Here is a 21,137-nt window from a genome sequence, read left to right on the forward strand (position 1 = left end):
GTGAAGGTTCATTCTAAGATGGATAAAGATTAAAAATAGCCCCATAACAGTTTAGGCCCTAGGAGACCCAGGTTTCAATCTGTCTATTGCTTCTTTGGATCTTTACATTTCTCATGACTGATACCTGGTATCAGTTAATTGGTAGTTAGAGTTGTTAGCCTACTATATATGTTGCTTTATGCTCTAAAATTGGTCCCCAAACTTCTCTTATACATTCATAAAATGTAGAATATGTGACAAATCACATCTCATTTTAAATTCATTAGGCCTCCTTGCTAAAATTGAGGAGCATGGCGCAGAGATGTTAAAGTTTTGATAGACTTTAAAAATATATAATGGCATAGTCAGGAATATATAATGCTGAAAGCAACAGATTTGTGTCCTCTAGTTTACATGAAACCTTCATTTATTGGTTTGAAAGATGGGATTCTACCTTCTGTTATGAAGTTTTAAGACTATAGTCTGTAGATCTTTGGGGAGACTGCAATGTCTTTTATAGAAAAATAATCTTAATATCACTTATATGTGTTTCCACAATTTCTCTTCTTCAGTTAGTGCTTTTATTGGAAGCATTATTATAGGTAGACGTGTATACGGAACGTTTTGTGAGATGTTTGTGTTACTGACTTGGTGGTGTCGTGTATATGTAGCCTGCTCAGGAAGAACAGAGGGAAGATCCAGATTCTGAAACTAAGGAAGAAGGAGGAGTTGAAGAGCACTCTAAAACGGAAGTGAAAGAAGAAAGTCCTGAATCAAAAGCCGACAGAGAAACAAAAGCTTCCCATAAATCAATCAGAAGACACAGGAACATGCATTGCAAGGTCTCCTTGTTGGATGACACAGTTTACGAATGTGTTGTGGAAGTAAGTGCTCTTGCAGGTTTAGTGGTTAGAAGTCTTACAACTTATTCCATGTAGGGTTGGGTGAGTGGTGCCATGGCCTGAGATAAGACCCAGTGCAATGACCATTTCTAAGGGCTGAAATGTTAACAGCCATTCTTCTGGAGGTAGAGTGTGGAAGGATTGTGAGTGAATCTGTTTTCTTCAGTTTTTTTCTGCATCTGCCAAATCTTGTGAATTGAGCTATGTTACTTTTATGATTCAAAACAATTTTGTTTAAAAAAATAGGTTTGTTATCTGTAGAGTAACCTACCATGACAAATTTCCTAGGATAGCCTCAATTTCTGATATTAGATGCAGCTATCCCTGTAATTGTATTTGTCAAAAAAAAATTACTATCTGTTCATTTCTGCTGTCTTCTCTAAACCTTAATAAGCTTTAGTTTACTTAATGTATTTCTTTATCCCCATGAAATAGTATATAAAATTTATAATTCAAGTAATGCTGTTTCTTAGAATTCTCTATTATTTTCTGAAAGAATAAGGAATTGAATCAAGATTTAATAAAATATGTTATTTAATTATTCTTTTGTTCCCTCAATACAAGTTAAAATCCTTTAAAACCTGTTAGGTGTTTTTTTAACTAGAGCAGTAATCGTCAATTATATGCTTGGTATAAAGCGATTGTTGTGATCATTGTTAATAATAGCTTTTATTAATAAGATAATTCATATATATTTATATCGTAGGTTTGTGACAAATTATTTCTGAATTGAATTATTTATGTGTAAATACAAATATATCAAAGCACAAATAGTCTAAAATATTATATTTATTAATAGGTATTCCCTCTCTAAGTTTTGAAAAATAAATCCAGAAAAATAAACTATTGAGCTTTGAAAGTAGCTACTCTACAGGGTAACTAGAGGAGACCTGTGGACCTATGGTATGCCCTGGTTCTCCACTAGTTCTCACCACTAGTTAGTTTAGAGATGAGGAAAGCTATTCCATACTTGTTCTTCCCATTCAGACCAAGATCCAGATATGGGCCCCTTATATCTGAAATATTTGGAGGCAGATGTGTTTGAGAATTCAGAATATTTTGGGTTTTAGAAAAGCTATAAGTACATGTTCTGCATGTTTTATACTACACCTAGTAGAATGTACAGCAGTCAGACATTATTTGGTCAAACACATAAATTTTTTGGTAAAATATTAAGATGATAAATAAAAGATCAAAAATAGCCCCATAACAGTTCAGAATTTGCTTTCAAATGAACTTTGACAAAAACAGCCATCACTTAACTTCTCGATTTGGAATTATACACAAGGGAGTAGGGACCTATACGTGCAGAATTCCCAAATCATTTCTGTCATTTAGAGTCAAAACGTAGGTGAGAAAATGATTTAATATAAATGGGTTAAGTCTGAAAGTGAATTGGTAGCCATGTGAATTACTAATAGTTATTAAAAACAACTCAGCTCATGGAGAAAATGACATGTCATGTATCATATGTGTTCTAAAAGGTTATTTCTCATTTTTTTACATCAAAAAAATGTTTCTCAGAAGGCATTGCCTAGCATTTGATTTTTTTGTCAAGTATTCCAGTCAGTAGGTAGGGCAGGTGTAAATATGAGAGCTAAAGTTCAGAAGTAGTAATTGAACGGACTCAGGCTGTTTAGCTGGTGTGTGGATGAGCCAGGATTTTTTTGTCTCCAAATTTTAGCTCCTAGGTTAGGGCATTTCCTCTGTAGGCAGGAGTGCAGGTACCCACATTTGGTAGTGGTTTATTTTCTAGGTGAAGGGACATTAAGAAAATGATTTGTAGCACAACTGAAAGAGCAACTGCAGTAGTTAATGTGGGCCAGGGTATCTAGACTTTTACATTTTATGCATTTTTCTGAAAGAGGTTGAACAGATTTGAGACATAGTTCATTCTCTTGGGAAATCTGGTCTGAGAATGACAGAGAGTCTATGATTTCCAAAGCCTTTCATAACTGTCAGTGTCAACAGTTGATTCAGTTAGTTCAGGTGGTCATGATGACCCGCAGTAGCCTGTAGCGAGCTGCAAGAAATACTGGACCAGACAGTAGAGAGTGTCATGTTCAGGATGGAAGTGGGGGTGTGGCGGTAGATGAGGGAAGGTGGAATTTTGCTTTGACTTATAGCACTGTTTCCAAGCCACTGTAAGTGTGTTATATATTTGTTTACAAATAATGGAATAAGACGTTTGTAACTCACCTTTGAAAGTGTTAGTAACCAAAGATAAAAGAGGAAATTAGAAAATGAAATTTATTTTATTTGGTGACAAATACAGGAATAAAAGGAAACCTCAACTAAAGTATGCATATCTTCGCAGAAACATGCAAAAGGACAAGATTTGCTTAAACGAGTGTGTGAGCACCTCAATCTTTTGGAAGAAGACTACTTTGGTCTAGCCATTTGGGATAATGAAACCTCCAAGGTGAGGAGACTGCTGGTAATGTAAGAGGCTGAAAAAAATGCTTTCGTTCTTTTGTTGTTAAGAATGTATTTATGCCTGCCTCTCCAAGACACAATGCACTTAGAGCTATTGTTTTGCTAGAAGGAACATTTTAAAGAAAAAAAATCATTGCCAATATGTTCTTTCATCATGAAAGTATCTACTGCTTATTTTTAAGACACGGAAAAAGCAAACCAAGAGGACAGCTAGATCAGGAGTGGAACCATAGAAATGAAGAACACATGGAGGGTTAGCAACAGGGGAGTGGGAGGAGGAGAAGTGGGGAGAAGGCACAGAAATAGCATAGATGGTAGGTAGAAAATAGATAGGGGGGAGGGCAAGAATAGTGGGGGAAATAGAGAATCTAAAGAACTTGAGACACGTGGTTATAAACTAAGGGGGGGGAGAATGGTGGGGGAAGGAGTGTGCGGGTGGAGGGGAATGGGGGGGAATAGAACAACTGTAATGGTATAATCAATAAAATATATTTTAAAAAAAGACAGGGAAAATACAGTGCTATGATGTCCTAATTAGCAAGCATATCTTAATAACTTTATGTATTATACAATTAGTATTTGATCTAAATGTAGGAGGTTCATAGTAAATATTTGTTGAGTGGATGGTTCTATCAATATTGTAATTATAGGATAATTATGATATGTACTTATAATTTGAGAGTACCTATAATATATTTGAGAGTAAAAGAGAATAAAGTCCCAATATTGTTGAAACAATTACACAGTGAATCTGACATTTTCTTCCAGCCTAAAAGAAAACCAGTAAATTTAACTTTGAAGGAAATAAAAGAAAGTGTGAGAACATGGAGGAGGGAAGAAAGGTTAAACGTCAAATATTTACTTCGGAAAACTTGAATTATTTCCCAGGCCAATTACTTAAAGTGACAAATATCTACCTTAAAATCAAATGATAAAAACTTGAGTCCAGTTTAACAAGTATTGTAGGTGCTATACCAGATGATACGGATCCGGCCATGAATAGGCAGGCACGACCTTGCCCTGTGGAGCTGAGAGTTGGATGTGATGATTGTCATACGACAGGAAGTAGAAGGTGTCGTGGGGGTGTACCTAGGAAGTCCTCTCTGGAGAGCTAATGCCTAAGCTGAGACCTGAAGGGTGAAATGGGCAAGCGAAGTGGAGAGAGAAGGGCCTGGTGTTGAGAAAGTGGCATTGGAGGAACTAAGAGCCATCTAGCCTGGCTGAGCGTAGAAAGTGAGGAACAGAGTACCAGATGAATGTGGAGAGCTACACAGGGGACAGGTCATGGACAGAGTGCAATGTGTTTAAGCCATTTTAGTTGGTTCTTTTTCCGAGATGACTTATATTATGAGAAGTAGAGGGACAGCATCCTTTAACAACCGCAAACTCTATAGATTGGGTTGAGTGAGACAGTGCATACTAGAAGATGTGGAATTACCCTTTGCCTAAATAAAATCTGTTTGTAGGATATAGTATTGGTAGTTCTAGTAATTTGCAATAGTTGTTCCTTCTGTGAATGACTGTTGATTCAAACAGAACTGTGTCTACCAGCACTAGGTTCATACTGTTCTTTAAGGATTTAACCTTTACTTTGTCTCCTTAAAGGCCCATGCCAAACTTGTACTGAAGGCTCTCATTTCCACCATAAGCAAAGATAGAATATAACTAAAGAAGAAAACAATACCCCTAGAACTGCAGTGAACAACTTTCTGCAGCTGTTGAGCTAGGAAATTCTTCCACAAATCAAGAAAAATACTCTGAAATGTATTTTATGTTAAATAAGCTCCGTGAGATAAAATTGAGTGTTTTTATATTGGCCCATGGTTGATTTGAGAATAATTGAGAATGCTTGAATTGGGCATGTAAATAAAGTCACTGAGTAGTTGTTTAATATAACTGGAAGTAATTTTTCTATGAACCAGGCATGCTTAAATTTCTGAAGCTGGCTCATCTAAAGACACTCAGCAAAGGAAATTCTTTCCACTTGCAGTTGAGCTTCTAGGGCCCACGTTGTTTTTGTCAGCACATGTTGTTTCCTTTACAGCACTTTTCCTTATCTTGTTTATTTTTTAATAAGAAAGTATGTAATTGCTTTATTTGTATACATTTATATATTAATGTACAAAGTGATGTTGGAAGTGCCAAATATGAAAGCTAAATAGCGGTATGAACCTGGCTGTGTAAAAATAGGCATTATTGTCCTTCTTAGATAACATATTTCTGGGAAAGAAAAGCTGATTTCTTTGAATCATTATCTAGCTTTAACTTTCCTGATAGTTTGTTTATAAGGTCCCCTTGTGGGGAAGTCAGAGGGCAGTTGAATCCTGGGAGACATAGGGCTTATATTCAGAGTATCTGGCAGGTCTGTAGTGTGGGCCAGGTCCCCACAGAATATCTGAAAGGAACATGTTCAGGGGCAGTGGGCTGGTCTATATCTTTTGCTTGTAAATTCATTGTGGCCTCAGCCCTCAGAAATAGGGCAGAGCAGAATTTTTCTTTGGGTCACGATGAGGATCTTTAGCCCATCCTGCATTGGAGGGAAAGCAGGGACTTCGGTAGCACATGGCCCAAACAAACCATGTCCAAAAATGAATCTGGGGAAGGCTTCCTTAGCATTGCCAAGTTAAAGGGCCAATGCTGTTACAAAAGCGATCTTGATGGTGACAGTCCTCCCTTGCCATGGTATCTCTCGAGTCATGCTTCTTCAGTGTGGGTGGGTTGCCCATTCTGTCTTATATATAACTCTCTAGTGATATTTCTTCTGCTTGCTTGATCCTACCTCTTCCTTTGTTTTGTTAGAGTGTTGCTTCTGAGAAATGGTACATGAGATGTAATCTTTTTCAGACATTACATGTCTGGAAATATCTATATTCTACCCTCACGTCTGGTTGTTAGTTTGGTTGGGTATAGAATTTTAGGCTTGAAACTATTTGCCTTCATTTTGGAGGCATTACTCCATTGACTTCTGATTTCCAATGTTGCTATTAATAAGTGCAAAGCCATTCTGACTTTTGATCCTTTGTATAACATCCCCTCTCTCCCACCTTTGTAGAATTAAGTTAGTAGAACCTTCTCTGCTTTTCTTTTCTTTCTTTTTCTCTTTAGGGTTCTGAGATTTACCGTGATGCATCTTGTTGTGGGTTATCATCTACTGTTCTGGGCCCTGTATGTTTTCTTTACTGCACTGTGATTCCTAAAAAATGTCATTGTCTTGCATATTGCCTGGCTTGAGTATAGTAGGCGTTCAATAAATGTTTGTTGAAAGAGTAGACATATTATACTTCTGAGAACTGCTTTCCAATTATTAGTTCTGAGTTAGGTAAATGACTTATACCTCTCATGTTCTTGGTAAAAGGAATTACCAATAATCTTTATTGGTAATTATGAGATAATCTTTATAAAAGCATGTAGAATGGTGCCTGGCATGTAGAAAGCATTTAATAAAAATTAGCTATACCTTGTTATTATGCTAATATTATTTTAAAAAGAAATTGCTAAGTAACCAAAGCCTTTGCTGAAAAAAATTAGATTTGTGTTTCATATTTTAGAGGCACATTCTGGACCGTACTTCAGGTTGAATAAACCACCTGATCTTTTCTCAGGTAGGGAATACTGGAGAATAGTATACTTTTTACTTAAAATTAATGTCTTTAGTCAGGTATTCTGACTTCATTTTAGTTACCATTCCCTATGTATTTCCTTTCAATAAGCCAGATTTCCAGATACTCTTAAGTATACAGGTATTTATGGAATGATTAAATCTGTAGAGGAATTAATCTATGATTGCCATACATCTAAGTTTTCTGTCATTCTGAAAACAGGCTCCTGGGGCTCATCTCCCTCATTTTAGAGATGAGAAAACTGTAGTTCGTAAAGACTGAGTGGCTTCCTCAAAGCTACAGAGTCAACTCACTTCTCAAATCCGTTGCCTGCTGCCCCTTGCTAAGTAATTTTCTCCTTCAGCTTTCTATTTCTCTCTCCTTGACTTTAACATTTTATCTTTGTTTCTTGGTTTTTGTTTCCTGACTACAGAATTAGTTACTCATATTGTGGGAAAAAATGTAAATCATAATACAAGGAGAAAAACATTTTTTATGAGGAGAAATAAATACATTCCCAGTGTCTAGTGTGTCCTTTTGTGTGTGTAAAGATTTATCCTTTGTATATGTAACTTCTCTCCTTAAGAGCATCTGTATCTGTGTATTTTGTTTGTAGAGAATTTGGGACCTTTATCAAGGAGGGGAGTTCATTGAATTGACTTTTTCCTCAAATGGAGTAGCTTGCTTTCTCTTTTTCCCTACTGACTACATGATAATTGCCAAACTGAGTCTGGCAAGAAAAGAGGGAAAGAGTGAGAAGTGAACTTCTATAGCTCTGTGAGAGGTTCATGCCATCCCCTTAGTTAAAACTTTATCATTGCTATCCTGATTTATTTTGGTAGCATTCTTTATTTTTTCACTCATGTATTCATTCATCGAACATTATTGAGTAGATATGTCTTCTGCTGGGCTGAGCTATAAAAGACGTAGTCTCTTTCTCAGCGAACTTGCAGACTGACTAACGGATGTAAGTAAGGTGCATTCTATGTTCTATCAATATAGAATGGGTTTTCTGCAGAAGGTAACATAAGATCTATATTATAAGACATAGTTAGGAATCTTACAGGGGAAGAATGTGGATAGAGTATTTCAAGTGAAAGGAACAGTATGTGAGAAGGTATCCTGAAACACATGTGAGACTTGTAATTATTCATTTGAATGCATGGAGATCTGTATCAGGATATTGCTGCTCTTCATTTCTATATTAGTTCAAAACATTTTTTAAGCTCAAGAAGGAATGCAATCTATTTATTTTAAATGATATTTTATTGATTGTGCTATTATAGTTGTTCCAATTTTACCCCCTCTGCCCCCCACCCCCAGCACTCCCCACACCATTGTTCAGGTCCATGGGTCATGCATGTAAGTTCTTTAGCTACTCCATTTCCTACACTGGACTTTACATCCCCATGGCTATTCTGTAACTGCCTATCGAACTTTTTAATCCTCTTACCTCTTCACCCATTCCCCTACACCCTTCTCCTATCTAGCAACTAGCAAAATGCTCTCTGTATCCATGATTCTGTCTCTGAACTTGTTAGCTTAGTTTGTTTTTTAGATTCAATTATTGATAGATACATATTTATTGCCATTCTATTGTTCATAGTTTTGATTTTTTTCTCAAATAAGTCCTTTTAACATTTCAAATAAATAATGGTTGGGTGCTGATGAACTCCTTTAGTTTTTTCTTCTCTGGGAAGCTCTTCAGTTCTAAATGATAGCTTTGCTGAGTAGAGCAAGCTTGGATGTTCCTGCTTTTATGACTGAATATTTCTTGCCAGTCCCTTTTAGCCTGCAAAGTTTCTTTTGAGAAATCAGCTGACAGTCTTATGGGAACTGCCCTGTAGGTAACTAACTTCTTTCCTCTTGCTGCTTTTAAGATTCTCCCTTTATCTTTAATTTTTGTAATTTTAATTATGATGTGTCATGGAGTGGGCTTCTTTGCATCCATCTTGTTTGGGATTCTCTGTGCTTCCTGGACTTGCATGGCTATTTTCTTCACCAAATTAGGGAAGTTTTCTTTCATTATTTTTTAAAATAGGTTTCAAATGTCTTGCTCTTTCTCTTCTCCATCTGGCACCCCTATGATGCAAATGTTGAAACACTTGAGGTTGTCCCAGAAGCTGCTTACACTATCCTTGTTTTTCTGGATTCTTTTTAAAATATATATATTTTATTTATTTATTTTTGGAGAGAAGGGAAGGAGAGAGGGAGAGAAACATCAATGTGTGGTTGTGTCTAATGTGTCCCCCACTGGGGACCTGGCCCACAACTCAGGCATATGCCCTGATTCGGAATCGAACCAGCAACCCTTTGGTTTGCAGGCCTGTGCCCAATCCACTGAGCCACACTAGTCGGGGCTTCTTGTTCTGATTGGTTGTTTTTTGCTTCTTTATGTTACAAATCATTGATTTGATTCTTGGCTTCAGCCACTTTACTGTTGTTTCCCTGTAGTAGAAATTATTCTTTATTTCAGTTAGTGTATCATTTGTTTCTGACTGGATCTTTTTTATCCTTTTGAGGTTCTCACTAAGTTCTTTAAGCATCCTTATAACCAGTGTTTTGAACTCTACATGATAGATTGCTTATCTCCATTTTGTTTAGTTCTTTTTCTGGAGTTTTGATCTTTTCTTTCACTTGGACCATATTTCTTTGTCTCCGTGTTTTGGCAGCCTTCTTGTGTCTGTTTCTATATATTAGAGCTTCTGTGAATCCCTGTCTTGGTAGAGTGGCCTAATGTAGTAAGTGTCCTGTTGGGTCCAGTGGCACAGCCTCCCCTACCACCTAGGTTGGGTACTCGAGGTGTGCCCTCTTCTTGTAGTTGAGCCTTAGTTGCTGTTGGCAGGTCAGTGGGAAGGATTTACCTTCCCATTGCAGCAGACCAGTCAGCTGCAAGGACTGGATGTGACCACTAACCACCAACCTCTGCCCTCTTTGGAGGATCGGCTGTGCAGGGTCAGGGTGGTGGTGCTCCCATGTGGTCTGTTGCTATCCATTGGTTGTGCAGGCCCTGGGGTTTCCCCTACAGCAGGCCAAGGTCAGCCCACACCAGTGTTTTCCCACATGAGCTATAAAACAATCTGAGATGACTGCTACTTATGCTGGGCTTGGAGATTCCCAGGGAAGCCAACCTGTGAATCTAGGCTGGTTGCTGCTAGTGTGGTGCCTGGGGCCATTTACTCACTGAGACCAGCTGTTGCTTGTTTGAAAGGAATCAGGAAGTTATGAAGCTGGAACCAAGGCCAATCATTCATATATAAAAGTAATTGTTAGAAGATGTATGTTGGGTGGGACAGAGCCTCAGGGGATCTCCAGGGCAAACAGTGTTAGCCCAGTTGATAGAGTCTCAGATGTCACCTGTCTGCTCTGTGGCTCTCTAGAGGGAGGGTTCAGAAAAGGGACAATGGCCTTTGCTCAACTTTCTGTCTGGGGGAAAGCTGTCCCCAGCTCTCACTTTGATGCCAGACACTTCAGCTCCTCCTATGTCACTAGTGCCTTTCAAGCTGTTACCCCTGTGCTGAAGTCAGAGGGAGTGAGTCTGAGTGAATCTGTGTGTGAGTTCTTTAAGAGGAACTGCTTGGGACTCCAGAAGTCTCTTCCGCTGACTCAGCCCCTGCTGGTTTTTACAGCCAGAAGTCGTAGGGCCTGACCTTCCCGGCACTGGGACACTAGGCTGGGGGCCTGGGGTGGGACTGGCACTTCTTGCTCCCAAGATCTCTCACCCAAATTTTCAGTCACCACATTTGGGTGTGGGATCAGCCTGTTCCACCCCTCCTACCAGTCTGGTTGGATGTGGTTTCTTTAATTCAGTAGTTGTGAGACTTCCACTCAACTCAATTTCTGATGGTTTTGAATTATGTTGTTCTATAATTTAGTTGTTTTGATGTGGTTGTGCAAGGAGGCAGGCCTTGTTTACCTATATAGAAAGCAATTTTTTAAAAAAATTTATTTATTTACCTTTAGAGGGGAAGGGAAGGAGAGAGGGAGAGAAATATCAATATATGGTTGCCTCTCATGCGTCCCCTGCCGGAAACTGGGAACTGGCCTGCAACCCAGGCATGTGCCCTGACTGGGAATCGAACCGTGATACTCTGGTTCGCAGGCCCGCGCTCAATTCACTGAGCTACACCAGCCAGGGCTCTAGAAAGCAATTTTTTAATGCACAAACTTAAATTCTGTTTAAAATGTTCATTTATTTAACTCACCAGATATAATTGGCAAAATGTACTTCTGACAGGGAGACATTGGGGTTGTTTCCAGTTTTTTGCTATCTTTTCTCTTCTTCATGAAAATTAATTCCATTTCCTATTTCAGATGCAGGAATTTTCTATTCCCACATCTCCCCAATTGCCCAAGCCAGCAACTTGGGAATTATCCTTTACCATAATACTTTACCAACAATCAGTCAAAAATCCTATTTTAGCTTCTAAGTATCTTCTCTGTCTCATAGACTTTATCCCATTACACTCTTTTGATTATCAATATCAGTACAATTTATTTAATACTGGCTGTATGTTTTTTATGTACACAGTGTAACTTAACCCACAATAACTTTAAGGAAGGCAGTTTTATCCCTATTGTATATATGAGGGAATCGAGACTCAGAAAGATTGTCTTATGTGAGGTTGCATTACTAGTAAGTGGTAGAGAGGTCGAGGTAGGATTAGAAGGCAAGGCTCTCTGACCTCAAGACTGGTACCCGTAACCACTATTCTGTTCTGGACCACGTTTATCATTCTCAACAACAATGTCTTATTTGGTCTTCCTGTGTACAGTCTTGTTTCCTCAAATTCATGTCACTTCATTTTAAATCCTTAAGTGGCTCTCCCTTGCCTAGAACTTGGTAAAGTCCAAGTTTCTTAGCATGGAATGCTATGTCCCCCTTCCGTTTTGCATCCCTCCTCTGTACCTCTGTGCTCCAGCTATGTTGAAGTGCAGGCTGTAACTCAGATATATCATGTTCTCTCTTGGACTTTGTGCCTTTCTAATTACTTCCTCCTCTTTTTCGCGTGGCTCATTTTTGTTTGTCCTTCAAGCCTCAATGTGGGCCTCCCAAACATTCTTTTGAGAAGCATTTCCTAACTGCCTCTTATCCCCAGTCCATTTTGGTGCACCTCCTCTTGGCTCCAAGAGCACTGTCCGCTCTCGCATGGCACTTTCATGCACTTCTGTCATGGTAGTTGTCACGCCCAGAGCAAAGTGATCACTCAGTGTTCACTGCTCCATCGACAGACAGCTCCTTGAAGACAAGTGCTGTTTTTAAATCCCTTTTTGTAACTGTGGTGCCTGGCATGTGGAGGCATTCCTCCGATATTTGTTGGCTAAACAAAATGCTATGAAATGAAGCATTTAAATTGAACATAAAAGCACCTATTTTTGTGCACACTGATTTGTATTATCTTGTACACACTGCTTTGAATTTTGGTTTGGGGGCTGAAACACTGAAGTGACAATAATGTGTTCTATAAGGTAGCTGTACCTTGGGGTACTGTGTGGTTGATGCACATCTGGGTTTGCCTTCTCGATGTCGAACTGTGGGGAATGGCTTATGAAATCTCTGTGTGAAACTTGGCAGCTTCAGCTTATTTGGGGAGGTTTCTCTTAAAAATAGTGGAAAATATGGAGTTGCCTCACTATGGGAGGGAGATGTTCATTCTAAAGTGGTAACAAGCAGTCTTGTTAAGAATTCTGGATTACATGGTATAAACTGTAGCTCTCAGAGGTTCCACAAAACCTACCAGTTGGCACATTTAGTCTTCCCTTGCCTTTGGATCTAAAGTTTTTTGGTCTTGATGAGAGATGAAGGAGAAACACCCCGGTTACCCTCTTTCTGACAGGGCTTAAACTAACGTGTCCTTAGTTTTGTAATATAGAACAGTTTTATATTGTGACATTTTTAACATATACTTCTTAATCATCTGTGTTAATTGTGGGAGCAAGGGAGATAAAAGGAAACTCGTCTTCACTCTTGTGATTGTTGTCTGTGGTAGTGACGATCTTTATGAATAGTTAGAGTGGGATCCAATGAAATATAAGATGGGGGTGTTGAAGCTCGTCACTTGGGTGGGGCATGTTGCACTTGATCTTAGCCAAAAGGCCGAGAAGCGATGGGTGGGGCGTGTTGGAAGGCCACCTGTGCTTTTCCCTCGTTGGTAGAGGGTGAAGAGGGGGCACCTTATCCTCCTCGTCTACATAGCACTAAAATTCAATTTTAAACTTTTTAGAGGAGGGAATGGGGAAGGTTGGGAGGAGCTCCTGAGAGCCCGGTCATGTTATATGTTGGCTTTGATAATTTGTGGCTCTATACACTTATGTTTTATGTACTTTTCTGTAATTATCTTATGCCAATGGAAATCCTTTAAACAATTTAATTTAGAAACTTCCCTCTTCAAAAATTTCCCTAGGAGCCTCTGAAAGATGTTAAGGGTGAGGCTTTTTTCAAGTACCGTTATTTTGCATGGTCCATCACTGTCGTGGGCAGACTCTAAGTGGGGTTGAAGAGCAGTGAAGGGAGAGATTAGTGTGGGCAAGGTTAACCAGGAAACTGAAGAGTCGCTCAGTAAGCACTTATTGTTATTGAGACGAATCATGTCCCAGGTGCTGTGCTGACACAAGAGCCAGACAAGACTGGAGGTCAGAGTCAGAGGGGAAACAAGATCTGGCTGACGTCAATAATCCTGGTTAGAGATCTCTACTAGACTTTATAGTGTAATAAAAATAACAAGAGCTTATTTAGCATTTCTCATTTACTAAGAGTTTTACATATATTCATTTAACCTTCACAATAACTCTGAGATAGGCACTACTACTAATATCTTATTTTATTGATGAGGAAACTGAGGTACAGAGATGCCCAAAGACACTCAGCTAGGAGGTCGTGGAGTTGGGATTCCAGCCCAACTGCCCAGCCCCATTTTTCTACTCAAAACTACTGTGCTCTGGGAACCGAGTGCAAAGAATATGGGAGATGTAGGTTGACCCGGAGGCACTGTTTGAAGATGGTCAGCAGCCCTGATTTCGTACTCTCTTGTTTATGTTTTGGAGACCCGTGTGAATGCCTTTTCTTCTTTTTACAGACATGGCTGGACTCTGCCAAAGAAATAAAAAAGCAGGTTCGTGGTAAGTGAACATTGCCTTTTTCATAGTTCTTTCTTTTAGTAGGTCAGAGGATTTCTAACCGCTTTCTGACTGTTAGTCACTTTAGAACCCTGACTAGAGCAGATGGCTTTGAAACGGAGTTAAAGCCCTCCTCTGGAAGGAGGAGCTTCCGTAATAGAAAGATATGGCAATAGTGGACACTGTTGAGATGTAGGTCAGATCTTGATGATTTTTTTTTACAACTAGGCAAAGCTGGGGAAGATAGGGCCAGTGGAGAGAAACAGGAGGTGGAAAAGAACAAAGATGAAAAGAGAAAAAGGATATGGGAGCCAGTTCTCAAAAGGGTAGTGGTTGAAACTGTAGTAGCCTTCGGTTAGAAGTGTGCTGCCTGATTTGCACTTCTCAAATTGTTCTGGACTGACCGTCCTCATGTTTTCCTCCCTGTGGTTCCTTTTGTCCATTTTCAACATTCCTCTCCAAACTGAAGTATAAGAAACAATAGAAGAATGAGAATTCCTTGCCTATGATCCTTCTGACATTGTGGCTTTCTACAGCTTCAAACCCTGTAGAATATATTGCTGCTGTGCACCCTTCTCTGACTAGTATCTAGAAATAGATATTTCTAAGTCAAAAAAGTATAGATTACAACTTTCTGGCCGCAGGCTTAATGGGCTGGATGAAGGGTAGAGACCTTTTCCCCCACCCCCCACCCCCACTATTTGTGACCAGGTATCCTTTTAGTTGAGTTTATTTTTTAAAAATATTTTATTTATTTATTTTTAGAGAGAGGGGAAGGGAAGGAGAAAGAGAGGGAGAGAAACATCAGTGTGTGGTTGCCTCTCATGTGGCCCCCCCTGGGGACCTGGCCCGCAACCCAGGCATGTGCCCTGACTGGGAATCGAACCAGTGACCCTTTGCTTCACAGGCCCGTGCTCAATCCACTGAGCTACACCAGCCAGGGCAGTTGAGTGTATTTTGAGGAAACTTCTAGGAACTGCAAAGATGTTATTCATCATGATTAGTAAGTTTTAACTCTTTATCATCTGAAAACAAATTTTAATTTTATTTGTTTCTTAAATAAAGTAATTTTATTGTGTGAAATGTTTTCCTTTAGACCCTATTTATAATTTATATTTCTTAAGACAGAGAAACAAAATACTCTTTTGGACCATCAACTTTCCATATTTGCTCTCAGCCTAAAAATCTTGTTTTAAAATGCAACTCAGCAAAAAATACTCAGCATATTTGAGACATGACAAGAAAAACATAACTCCTAGCCCCTTTCAATGAAAATACTTTTAACATTCAATTTTATTTAGGAATAAATTATTTTACAAGAAGACTGTTTAGGAAGAACAATTAAAATAGAGTTTACAGGCCCTGGCTGGGTAGCTTAGCTGGTTAGAGAGTAAGTTGCATCATAGCATTAGTCAAAAGGGGGAAACAACCCAATGTCTATCAGTGGATAATGGATAAGCAAAATGGGGTAGGTCCATACAATGACATATTATTCAGCCTTGAAAAAGGAAGGAAGTACTGGGAACCGCACCAGCATAGATGAACCTCAAAAACATTGTAGAAGTAAAAGAAGCCTGACACAAAAGGCCACATACTATATGATGCCATCTGTATGAATTATCCGAAATAAGTAGATCTATAGAGACAGAAAGCACATTGGACAGAAAGCTCTCCTTGCCAAGGCTGGGAGAGCCGAGGGAGTGAATGCTTAATGGATACGGAGTCTTTTTTTGTGAGTGATGAACATGTTTTGAAAGTAGGTAGAGGTGATGGTTGTACGACGTTGTGAATGTACTCAGTGCCACTTTAATTATATGAGTAAATGTACGGACTTTTATACTTTAAAGTGGCTTTGTGGTAGTTTCCCCATACTTAAAAAAAGAATTGCTGTCCATAATACCTTTTACCCCCAAATACTTCAGTTTGCATTTCCTAAAAGCTAGGAATTGGTTTCTCACATACCCATTACTAAAAGCAGTTAACACTGAAGTTAACACTGAGGCAGCACTCTGGCCTATAGACCTTATTTGTCAGTTGTTCCAATGGCGCTTTTACAGAAGAGAAAGTCCAAGGTGCTCCTTTGCATTTAGTTATCACATCTCTTTAGTTGTCTTTAATCTGGAGCAGTTCCTGAGCCTTTAAAGTATTTCATTAATACTAATAGTTTTGAAGAACCCAAACCAGTTGTTTTTTCAGTGGTCACTTTGAGTTCATCTGATTTTCGTTCATGGTACATGAATCTTAAAGTTATGCACTTTCAGCAGGAATGTCATTGAAGTGTTGCTGATTTAGAGCCAGAAATTTTAATGTTGAAACTTTTTAGGGCTTTTCTGTCTACCTTTTTTTAAATGAACCTTCTCAAGAAGGAATTATTAACAGTATGTTTGTATCATATTCTAGAAATAGTCACTGACTAAAGCTTAATTTTAATGTTTTTTAAATCCCAACTGATCAACTTTTCTAGCCTCCCTATTGCATTTGACCCTGACCTTGTGTGCAGTGAAACTGGATATCTTTTTTTGAAGTATCTGAAACTTGTATCTCTTGAATGGAAAAAATTTGAACTGAAAGTTTGGGTTCCTCTGCTTACAGTTGCTATTAATGAAAGTGAAAGAGTTAATTTGGGGGACATTTCTGTTTGGATATTATTATTAATACAGTTACACTTCCTTATTTTGGGTTAAATAGAGAGGAAAAATCCAATCTAAATACAGGGTTTGAGTGCGTGTGTGTGTGATTTTTGTTTGATTAGATCTAGTGACTTGAGATCAGTGGGGGACCTGGATTAATAAATAAATAATTTTTTTCAATCCTTCCTCAAGGATATGTTTATTAATTTTAGAGAGAGAGGGAGAAAGAAAGAGAGAGAGAGAGACAGACAGATGGACACACGCATTACTGTGAGAAACATTGATCGCTTGGTTGCCTTCCATATGTTCCCCAACCAGGGATGGAGCTCACAGCCTAGGTATGAGCCCTGACCAGGAATCGAACCCACAACCTTTTGGCATATGGGATGATGTTCCAACCAACAGAGCTACCCAGCTAGGACAACAAATAATTTTAATATACTAGTACCTATTCTTCTTTTATGCAGTCCTTTAAAAAATTTTTTTTTCTGGAGCTGTAGCATTCTATAACCTTCACAACAATGCATCAGGTCAGTTACTTTATTTCATTTATTCACTTCACAAGTATTTCTTGAGCATCCATGATATGCCAAACACTGTTTTAGGCACTAGGGATGCACATTAAATAAAACAGAAAAAATTCTTGTCCTTGGATATTAGCATTTCAGTGGGAGGAGACAAAGTTTATCCTTTTGAAAAATTATGTGTGTATGTATGTGTGTGTATTTGTACATGTATGTGTATATCTGTTAAGTAGTACATGTACAAAATACGAAGTTCAAATGTTGTGTAACAGAATGTAGTGAGAGTAGGTCTCCCTCCTGACCATTTCCCCCGGCCTCGCACGTCCCTTCCCAGGCATTCCCCTTCTCCTTTCTCACCTGTGACTTGTTTGTCGTGTGTCCTTACAGGAGTAGACTGTGCGTATGTAATTATACCTGTAGTGTGTACTTTTTTCCTTCCCCAACTTTCATGGTTGCTTTCTATCTGTGCTGTTCTTTGTCTTGATTTTTTTCCATCCAACAGTGTATCTTGGAGCTGTATCTTCTTTTGCTAAATAAATATAGTCAGGTTGTTTCCAGACATTTGCTATTGTAAACAATTTCATACACACATTTCATTTGGACCACAATTAAGTGTATGTGTAGATAGATTTATGGAAATGAAATTTTGGGTGACAGGGTATATATACATTTTACATTTTGGTATTTGTCAAGTTATTCTTCATAGTTTTGTACTAGTTTACACTCACATGGGCAGTAGATGAAAGTGCTTTATTTCCCCACCAACCCTGAGTTTATTAAGCTTTTGATATCAGTTACTTAACACAGAGCTCAAAGAAAAAAAATCACACTTTATAAACTATTGCTAATTTTAAAGAAAAGATTTTATTTCTTTATTTTTAGACAGAGGGGAAAGGAGGGAGACATAGAGAGAAACATCAATCGGTTATGTACACCCCTAGTGGGGGACCTGGCCTGAAACCCAGGCACGTGTCCTGACCGGGAATCAAACCCGTGACCTTTTGTTTTGTGGGATGACATCCAACCCAAAGCGCCACACCAGTCAGGGCAGTAAACTATTACTAATTTGATTTCCTTACTGTTATTTTTCCTGTACAATTAAAAAATTGTTATTTATATAGCATATTCCCCCACCCCAGGCTATAAGATGCACCCCCCCCCAATTTGGGAGGAATAATGGTTGTTAATGCTGCTGTTGAGTTCCATGTACATTTACATTGGTGAAATACTATGTTATTTATGTTATTGAATATTTTACCACATTTTTTGCTTCAAAAATTTTTTTCTATTTTCTTCCTCTAAGATCTAGGTGCGTCTTGTCCAAAAAATATGGTACATTATGAAACAAGTAAATTTATGTTTGAAGTTCTTAAATGCTGAATTCACATAGCTTAAATGTTCTTTTGGCTATCTTGTTTTCCACATGGATTTGCTCTAGACAAACATTTTATGGGTAATATAGAAATCACCTTCTTAAAAAAAGTTTTGTATGGGAAGTTATAGAAATGGATTGATTGGATTAAAAGTGGAAATAGAAATCTATTAAAAATAGATTGCTGTGATATCAACATCAGAGAGTAAAACAGCAGCTCCGACCGCACGGCTCAGTTGGCCGGGCAGTATCCTGTGGAGCGAGAGGTTGCTGTTTGGATTCCTGGTCAGGTCACATAGCTGGACTGCGGATCTGGTCCCCAGTCGAAGTATGTATGAGAAGCAACCAATTGATGTTTGTCTCTCATGCCAATGTTTCTCTTGGGCATACCTTGGAGATATTGTCCATTTGGTTTCAGACTATTGCAATAAAGCAAATACCATAACAGTGAGTGTCACACAAAATTTTTGGTTTCCCAGTGCATATGAAAGTTATGGTTTTTTTTAAAGATTTTATTTACTTTTTTTTTAGAGAGGGCAAGGAAGAGAGAAAGAGAGAAACATCAATGTGTGGTTGCCTCTTGCATGCTCCCTACTGGGGACCTGGCCCACTACCCAGGCATGTGCCCTGACTAGGAATTGAACCTGCAACCCTTTGGTTCGCAAGCCAGTGCTCAATCCACTGAACCACACCAGCCAGGGCTAAAAGTTATGTTTATACTGTAACGTAGTCTACTAAATGTGCATTAGCATTGTCTAAGAAAACAATGTACATGCCTGATTTAAAAAACACTTCATTGCTAAAAAAGGCAAACTGTCATCTGACCATGTTAGAAAATGGTGCCGATACACTTGCACAAAACTTTAATTTGTTAAAAACAAAACAAAACAACCCCCCACAATATCTGCAAAGTGTGATAAAGCAAAATTAAATAAAATGAGGTATGCCTGTATTGAGAGATGTCACAAATAAATAAAAAAAGAACATTCATGGATCATTCAAAAGACTTCTGAGGACACAGTGGTATACAGATCACATTTTGAAAACTATTGCTGTAAACATGTTGACCTGTAATGATGTGGACCCTGGCCCATGGGGTCTGTGGGTTGTAGACAAACAAGTTCACACGGACTACAACAGTCCTGTGGAGAAAAAGGGATGGCATGGCCACTCTCTAAATAAGAGAGAGGGCCCTAACCCCTGCCTGGACAGGCTTTTATTGCTTTTCTGGGCACATTACATTGAGGATGGTCCTCATTTACTATGCACAGGTTTGCTTAGGTGGTTACCTTTTACAGAAAACAAAGGAGAGGATGTTGCTAATCACATCACAGAAGAAGGATATTTGCAAATGCAAAGGGAAAAGTGGTTGAACTGGTTACACTCATCCTTGGGAGGTTTAGCATAGATTTTAGGAAGTTACTTTAGAGATATGCAGTAAACATTTTCTGCCCCAATCCAGGGTGAGGGAGTTTTAGCAAAAGCAAGTCTCATAGCAGCCTAGGTACAATGCAGGCCTGATTCCCCATGGGAAAACCTATCCATCGGAGTGGGTCCTGTGTGCTGACCTTGCTCCCTGTCAGGTTTCCGAATCAGGGGCTGGGCTACATTCCCCACACCATGCCGAATGGTTCCCTATACTATGAGATGGTTTCCTTTGTGTTATTTTGCCTATATATTTTTGTTTTAGTTTTGTAAACAAGACTATATTAAGTTGGGTTTTTAAAAAAATGAAATCATCTAACTCCACCTCTTGTGGTATCTAAACAACTTTTAAAGAAATGAAAATACTTCATTCACAAAGCATAAAAATATTAAACTTCAGGAAAGAAAAATTTGAATATTTTTAGGTATTTCTGACAATCAAAAACTTAGACATAAGCATAAAATTCTTTTGCATTTATTTTTACAGGTGTCCCTTGGAATTTCACATTTAATGTAAAGTTTTATCCACCTGACCCAGCACAGTTAACTGAAGATATAACAAGGTAAACCATTTATTAATAGTTAACTATGTAATAAGTAATTCTCCTTATCACAAGCCCTGAGAATTTCTCTTTTCAGAACTGAAGAAAAATGATGATCTATTAAACTAAGATAGAAAGATGCTGATTATCTCAAGGCAGGCTAGCAAATAAGTGAGCTGAAAAGCCTCAAATATCTGTACTCAGCTGAAAAAACTGGCGGGGGAATTATCTGTGCCCGTCACGGGTATTATGCCATGCCATGGACCCGGCAACCATCAACCACACCAGCCTCCAGAGGGCAAGACACAAATGTAGTAGTAAGATAGCTTCGTTTTTTGTTAAAAACACTCCTCTCCCACCAGGTTCTTTCTCACAGGGATTTAAGAAGCTAAAGCCCAAGTGTTCTTATTAGTTCTTCCTCTCGCCCTTCTAAAGGGTGTGATTAGGTGGATGATCCTTACGCACTGAGTCTTCCCCAGTAATTTTTGAGCCCATGTAATTTATGAAGTAAATCTTATACTTTTAAAAAACAACGTACTGATTTAGGAGCATGGCCTTTGTTGAATTCTATATAAATATTAACAAAAAAGAAAATGGAAAAGCATTAGGTAG

The 21,137-nt window shown here is 38.5% G+C and overlaps 1 protein-coding gene across 17 annotated transcripts in view; it reads left to right on the forward strand.

Annotated features, from left to right (window-relative positions):
* EPB41 (erythrocyte membrane protein band 4.1) overlaps positions 1-21,137 on the forward strand; it is a 173,059-nt gene that overhangs the window by 78,687 nt on the left and 73,235 nt on the right. For all 17 annotated transcript variants that reach the window (XM_037057194.1, XM_037057202.1, XM_037057200.1 and 14 more), the window contains 4 exons: positions 651-863; positions 3,199-3,303; positions 13,993-14,035; positions 20,471-20,546. In XM_037057194.1, the coding sequence (XP_036913089.1) occupies positions 810-863; positions 3,199-3,303; positions 13,993-14,035; positions 20,471-20,546 (278 nt within the window). In that variant the 5' untranslated portion in view covers positions 651-809. The remainder of the gene's footprint in view (positions 1-650; positions 864-3,198; positions 3,304-13,992; positions 14,036-20,470; positions 20,547-21,137) is intronic.

The sequence above is a fragment of the Sturnira hondurensis genome, unplaced genomic scaffold (genome assembly GCF_014824575.4).
Source record: "Sturnira hondurensis isolate 20B ecotype Veracruz unplaced genomic scaffold, ASM1482457v3 Scaffold0009516, whole genome shotgun sequence".
NCBI lineage: Eukaryota > Metazoa > Chordata > Mammalia > Chiroptera > Phyllostomidae > Sturnira > Sturnira hondurensis.